This window comes from Pipistrellus kuhlii, unplaced genomic scaffold, assembly GCF_014108245.1.
Source record: "Pipistrellus kuhlii isolate mPipKuh1 unplaced genomic scaffold, mPipKuh1.p scaffold_m20_p_2, whole genome shotgun sequence".
In the NCBI taxonomy this organism is placed as follows: Eukaryota; Metazoa; Chordata; class Mammalia; order Chiroptera; family Vespertilionidae; genus Pipistrellus; species Pipistrellus kuhlii.
This window is the reverse complement of record NW_023425515.1, coordinates 183,827,522-183,834,442: the sequence shown is the minus strand read 5'-3', so window position 1 is coordinate 183,834,442 and position 6,921 is coordinate 183,827,522. Positions and strand designations below refer to the sequence as shown.

Below are 6,921 nucleotides of genomic sequence, written 5' to 3'. Positions count from 1 at the left end.
ATTCCATGTTAGAGATGAGAAATCTGAAGCTCAGAGAGGTTAATCCTCGTGCCCAAGGTTGCAGAGCTTGGAGGTGGCAGGATTTGAATCTAGGTCTGACCAGTTCCAAAGTCCACATTCTTTCCTGAGAGAGGCTGTTTTGTTCTCCTGTGAACTTTCCTTCCCCCTCCCCTGTTATCAGCACATGAGGGAACTCTGGCTGCACAGGTAGATCTCTGTAGAACTCTGGGTCCTGTCATTGGCTCTCATTCCCCCTTTTGCAGTGGGGGTGGGGCCATGGCCTTGGACCGTGGGAGACCTGGGCTTCCACCACCTGTTCCAGAAATGGGGCCCAGTCCAGTCCCCCACCAACCTTCTGCCCTATATTAGAGTCCCGGCTCGGGGCCTCTCTCTTATCATCGCAAAACACACGATGCTCCGGCTGCTGAGTTCCCTCCTGTTGGTGGCCCTCGGTAAGACCCCCGCCTGAGTGTGTGTTACCCTTGAAGTCTGCCCCCTGCCCTGGATCTCATGAACCTAGCATGTATAGGAGGGGGTCTTCAGCTCGTACCTAGGGCATGCTTGAGGGGGCTTTCAAGCCTGCTACTAGAGCAGGATAATGGAGGGGAAGCCATGGGTGGACCTGTTTAGGAGAAAGACCCAAAGGGCTATGGTGGGAATCCTCAATGGGGACAGCAAACAGTCCAATGGTGAAAAGTTTGGGCTCTGTGGTTAGACTGCTTAGGTTGGAAATACTGCCCCTTTGCTTAACCCTACAACTCTCCTCTCACACCCCTCAGACCCGCTCCATATTCTATGGTCTAACCTTTTCCCGGTTGCTCAGCTCAGGGCCTTTCCTGCATTCAGCTCAGGGCCGCCTCCTTTAAGACGCCTTCCTTGACTACAGTCATAGTTATCACTTCCCAAAGGCTCTTGGGCTTTAGGCACTGTTCTAAGGTAGCGAAACCCTTCAGTGTTGCCATGAGGAGAGGCCACGTGTTCATCTCTATCCCTGGACTCCGGGGACTCTGCTGTAGTCCAAATGCTCACAGTTCGTATGCAAGGCTACTGAGGCCCAGCGAGGGGAGGGGCTTGTATGGGGTCACATAGCCAGTTTGTGGCACAGCTGGGACGGAGACCCAGAATTCTTCTTAGCTTCTGGGGACCTTCTAGCTGATTGACACCTCTCCTCTCCTCTCCCTTCCAGCCTCGGGCTGTGGCCGACCTTCTTTCCACCCTTCTGCCCGGGTGGTCAATGGTGAGGACGCGGTTCCCTACAGCTGGCCCTGGCAGGTAAGAGCAATACCCATGGCACTGTTTCCTGCCATAGGCTCATTACCTTGTGCTCTGACTGCAAGGCATCTGGTTTTAACCCCATTGCTTTGCTTCTAGCATTCACCTCAGCTTCCAAAGGCCGGAAAACCCCTGGTCAATCTATGTGGAAGTTTTGCCCATTCAACCTGTAACCCTCACCAGGATGTTTGCAAGTTAAATGTGGAATCTGGCGAGGGCAATGTTTAACCCAATGGTTGGTGTACTAAGTAGAATGTCAGGCTATACATATAAGGAGGGAGATTTCTGGGGGCTCATTTCTGGACTCCTTGAATTGTATAAAAGAGCTATAATGTCACCCAGCTGCTATGGCTCAGTTAGTTGAGGGTCCTCCCATGCACCAAGAGGTCACCAGTTCAAGTCACTGGTTCAATTCCCAGTTGGGGCACATTCTACATTCCCAGTTGGGGCATATGCCCTGTTGCGGGTTTGATCCCTGGTAGGGGATGTGTAGGAGACACATCTAGTGTAGGAGACAACTGATCACATCAATGTTTCTCTCTCCCTCTCCTTCCTTTATCTCTAAAATTCAATAAACTAGTCTTTAAATAATTTTTTTTTTTAATTCAGTGGCTCAATAGCCACATGTAGTTAGTGGCTACCATATTGGACAGTCAAAATAGAGAACATTTCCATCACCACAGAAACTCCTATTGGATAGCACTGGTTTATAGCAGGAGTCAGCAACCTTATTCTATAAGGGACCAGAGAATGAATATTTTCGCCTTTGTTGGCCATATCGTTTACATTGCAATGGCTTCCCTCTGCTGTTGTAGCACGAAAGCATAGATGATACATAAATGAACGAGTATGATTCTTTCCCAATAATCTTATGTACAAAAATAGACCATAAGCCGAAACCGGTTTGGCTCAGTGGATAGAGCGTCGGCTTGGGGACTGAAAGGTCCCGGGTTCGATTCCGGTCAAGGGCATGTACATTGGTTGCGGGCACATCCCCGGTAGGAGGTGTGCAGGAGGCAGCTGGTCGATGTTTCTCTCTCATCGACGTTTCTAGCTCTCTATCCCTCTCCCTTCCTCTCTGTGTAAAATAAATAAAATATATTATTTAAAAAAAAAAGATTAGAAAACTGAGATTAAAAAAAAAAAAAATAGACCATAAGCCCAATTGGGTCCAGGAGCTATGATTTGCCAACCCCTGGTTTGGTAGGAGCTTTTGAAAATCTGAATGTGGGAAATAAGAAGAGAGACAGAGAACTTGAGGTGGGTTGTGCCTCAGAGGGCCCAAGGAAGGCCCTTACAAGAACTGAGGTTCGGAAGAGCTGGGTGCCTGAGAGAACAGAGGACCTGGGGCTCTTGAGACAGACAAGGAGAGGGCAGAGAATACGGAGGTCCCAGGGAGAGCAGAGGGCTGGGCGTTGGAGGGGCTTTTGGACAGAGCGAGTGGGATTCTAGTGGGAAAGTGACAGGGCCAGCATGAGCAGCTGCCTAGGTTGGGCACTGCGTCTTCCTAGAGGGCACCGCTCTTTTCTGCAGGCATGATGCCCTCTAGAGTTGTACGGTGCACGTCCACAGCCAGGGGTAGCAACCCTCCGTGTGGGGTCCAACCCATTCAGGCTTCTCCCTCCTTGGCCCCCAGATCTCCCTGCAGTACGAGAAGAATGGAGCCTTTCACCACACCTGTGGCGGCACCCTCATTGCCCCCGACTGGGTCATGACTGCCGGCCACTGCATCTCGTGAGTTCTCTCATTGCCCCCTCCCTGCATGTGACCCTGGCAGGCCAGGGTGGTGGGTGGCTGTGGGAGGGAGCGGGGAGGGAGGCCAGTCAGGCCTGGACTGACCTTACCTCCACTGGCAGGAGCTCCATGACCTACCAGGTGGTGCTGGGAGAGTACGACCGGGCTGAGGAGGAGGGCCCCGAGCAGGTGATCCCCATTAACTCTGAGGACCTCTTCGTGCACCCACTCTGGAACCCCAACTGCGTGGCCTGTGGGTAAGTGAACTCCCAGGCCTGCTCATCCCTCCATCGCCCAAAGCCAATTCTGGGTCCAGCAAGCTGTGCCCAGGTCCACATGCTGAGGGTCGGAGCCAGCAGAGACTTTAGGGACCATCGACACCAAACCTCTCTCCCTACGTAGGGGACAGCAGGGCCCAAGGAGGGGCAGGGACTCCCCCAAAGCCCCCTGGCTGCTTGGCGTCAGAGCCCAGGATTCCTCTAGAACCCAGTCTCCAAATCCAAGAGTTCCTCCATCCAACAGCTCTCACCCAGGGCATCTTCGGCAAAAGGAGAAGCACTGGATTGAGAGTCAGGCTCCAGCACTAAGTCACCGTGCGGCCTGGGCAAGTCACTGCCCTTCTCGGGCCTCAGTTTTACCACTTGCCAAGGGCGGACTCTGCTTCCCGGGTGGTCAGGAAGGTCAGGGAGGCAATCTTTGGGTGAGGACACAAAGCGGGGCCACGTAAGGCCCTCAGCCATATGCCAGACTGTGTGTCTGGATGGGTTAGTATTTTTGGTGGGAAGGTCAGAGAAGAGTGCAGAACCCCTAGAAGTGCAGGACAAGAATGAGGGGCTGTGATGATCAAGACCTTGACCTGTCTTCCTGGAGTAAGTGGAGAGAAAAATCAGACCCAGGTGGAGTGAGTTGAGTGACAAGCAGGTAGATGAAGACCAAGAGCAGGGGTCCTCCCAGGATAGTCCCCAGGCCAGCAGCTGCAGCAGCAGCAGCAGCATCCCCCGGAAATTCGTTAGAAACGTTAATTTTCGAGCCCCTCCCAGACCCCCTGCAGCAGAAACTCTAGGGTGGGGGTCCAGCCACCTGTGCTTTTACAAGCCTGCCTGGGGATTCCGATGCAGCTGAAGTGTGAGAACCGCTGGGGCAAACGCTGAGGACAGGGAGCTGGGAGCTGAAGGGGTCTGCAGGGAAAAGGGGCCGATGTAGTCAGAATGTGAAATATCCGGAGTGAGGGCTGGGAGGTGGGCTTGGTCTGGGGGGTAACCAGGCTCCCATGACTCTTCCCTCCCCCCCCACCCCCAGCAATGACATCGCCCTCATCAAGCTGTCGCGCCCCGCCCAGCTGGGAGACTCAGTCCAGCTCGCCTGCCTCCCTCCTGCCGAAGAAATCCTGCCCAACGAGGCACCCTGCTACATCAGCGGCTGGGGCCGCCTCTACAGTACGTGCTGGCCCCGCCCAGCCACAGGGACAGTGGGCGGAAAGGCGGGGCCCGGGAACACAGGTTGAGGCCAACACCTGGACCGGTCCTTGCCCTTTTCCCCATTCCTCCTCCAGCAGCAGCCTTCCCCCGTCTCCTCCCAAACATGAACATGCTCGACTGAACATGTTTAGGGAGAGCCAGGTGCCGGGGATGCAGGTAGACAAAGAGGACAGGACTCTCTAACCTGGTCCCCATCAGAACCTCCACCCCACACTGAGGCTCCCAGCCCTGACCCCCAGCCCCCAGCCTAAGCCCTGCACCCCAAGACCCCTCCCTCAGCGCTCTCTACCCCCACAGCCGGTGGGCCACTCCCTGACAAGCTGCAGCAAGCCCTGCTGCCCGTGGTGGACTATGAGCACTGCTCCAAGTGGGACTGGTGGGGCGGCTCCGTGAGGAAGACCATGGTGTGCGCCGGTGGGGACATCCGCTCCGGATGCAACGTGAGTCAGCTCCCCGAGCTACAGCCGCTCAGCCGAGCGGCCGGGGCCCTGGGGTACCACGTCAGCCTGGAAGATGCAGGAGGAATCGTGCCTGCTGGCCCCAGTCCGCCTCCAGGCCAGCAAGTCCGAGAGGAAGTTAGGTGTCATGACCTTTGGGTTCTAGTCCTAGCCACACACTGCCTTGACCTGGGCAAGGCCCTGGTCCTCAGGTTTCCCCAAGAAGATATTGACATCTAAAAGTCATCTTCGACTCTGTTGTCCTGAAGTTATAATGAAACCAAACTATTATTGTATTAGAAGAGGGTATAACAAGGACAAAAGAAAAGAAGTGAGTATAAACAATCACATTAATAGTTAACTGTGGGACCAATAATGGGAACAGCCATTTGTTGACTACTTCCTTTCCACTAGGCATGGGGCTACGACCATATATCTATCATCCCATTTAATTCTCACAAAAAATCCCATAAGACCGATACTCTTCCTCATCACAAAGAGCAAACTGAGGTTCAGACAGGCCAAGGGATACAGGTTTCTCAAAATTCCCAAAGTCCTTGCAGCTCAGGCATGGCTCAGCACCCCTCCCCCTGCTCTCTACCTTTCCAGGGTGACTCTGGAGGACCCCTCAACTGCCCCGCTGCTGACGGCTCCTGGCAGGTCCACGGTGTGACCAGCTTCGTGTCTGCCTTCGGCTGCAACACCCGCAAGAAGCCCACGGTGTTCACGCGTGTCTCAGCCTTCAACGACTGGATCCAGGAGGTGAGCAGGCGGATGAGCCAGGAGAGCGCCGTATGCTGCTCCTCTGAGAGGCGCCCAGGGGAGGAGAGGAGGGGTGTCAGAACAGCAGGTCCTGAGGGGGGCCTCAAAGGATGCTAGCGAAGGGGTCCTTGGTGACCTTCCAGAGGGCTGGGGGATGCTTTCTGCTGCAGTATGACCCAAGAACTTCAACAGCTTCTGGCTGGAGCTTTGAACTGCTGAACGTTCTTTTTTTTTTTTTTTAATATATTTTATTGATTTTGTACAGAGAAGAAGGGAGAGAGGTAGAGAGTTAGAAACATCAATGAGAGAGAGTCATCAATCAGCTGCCTCTTGCACACCTCCTACCGGGGATATGCCCGCAACCAAGGTACATGCCCTTGACCAGAATCGAATCTGGGACCCTTCAGTCCCCAAGCCGACGCTCTATCCATTGAGCCAAACCAGTCTCGGCTGCTGAACGTTATTATTTCAGCAAGTGTTTATAAAGTGCCTCCTCTTTGCAGGTATTTGTCTAAGCATTGACTCGTGGGAGGGACAGATCTATACTAATAAAAGCCTTGGGGGTGATCAGGCCAGCAGGGAAGAGTAGTTGGGGGCAATCAGGCAGGTAGAGGAGCAGTTAGGAGGCAATCAGGCAGGCAGGTGAGTGGTTAGAAGCCAGTGGTCCCGGATTGTGAGAGGGATGTATGACCTGAAGTTGGACATCCCCTGAGGGGTCCAAGATTTGAGAGGGTGCAGACTGGGCTGAGGGACACCCTCCCCAGTGCACAAAATTTGTGCACTGGGCCTCTAGTAATTAAATAAACAGTAATGATGAGCTGTGATTCAAGAAGCTCAGGCCCCAGTGACAGTGCCAAATATCACCTGGGGCTGAGTGGTGAGGGAGATTATAATGTTTATAATAGTAATAGCCACCATGTAGAAACTACTTAAGTATGTACTAGGCACTGTTGATATTTAGTTGATAGTTTAATGAAAAACAAACAGAACAAACCCTATGAGGTAACTACTATGATTAACCCCATTATACAGATGAAGAAACTGAGGCTCAGAGAGGTCAAGTCACCCTCCCAGGGTCACGTAGCTAGTAAATGACATGGCTGGGAGTTTAACCCAGTCCCATCTGGCTTCAGAACCTAACTAGACTACTCTGTGTCTCCCCGCCCCCTTGTTTTTCCAGACCATGGCAAGCCACTAGAACCAAGGCCTGGGTTCCGGATCCACACTCATTGCAAAAA

General features: G+C 53.4%; 1 protein-coding gene across 1 annotated transcript; it reads left to right on the top strand.

Moving 5' to 3' along the window:
• The first annotated feature begins 318 nt into the window (after positions 1–318).
• Positions 319–6,921, top strand: LOC118722444 (chymotrypsin-like elastase family member 3B). The gene is made up of 8 exons (XM_036443905.2): positions 319–452; positions 1,187–1,272; positions 2,909–3,006; positions 3,129–3,263; positions 4,306–4,442; positions 4,782–4,924; positions 5,531–5,683; positions 6,864–6,921. Exons 1-8 carry the CDS (start codon positions 413–415, stop codon positions 6,879–6,881), a joined length of 810 nt encoding a protein of 269 aa, XP_036299798.1. The 5' UTR covers positions 319–412; the 3' UTR covers positions 6,882–6,921.

Excerpts from the sequence above, each read along its gene's own strand:
- LOC118722444 (XM_036443905.2), top strand. The coding sequence starts at position 413 with ATGCTCCGGCTGCTGAGTTCCCTCCTGTTGGTGGCCCTCG. Across the intron at positions 3,007-3,128 it reads ACTGCCGGCCACTGCATCTC|GAGCTCCATGACCTACCAGG; the intron begins GTGAGTTCTCTC and ends CTCCACTGGCAG. Across the intron at positions 4,443-4,781 it reads CGGCTGGGGCCGCCTCTACA|CCGGTGGGCCACTCCCTGAC; the intron begins GTACGTGCTGGC and ends CTACCCCCACAG.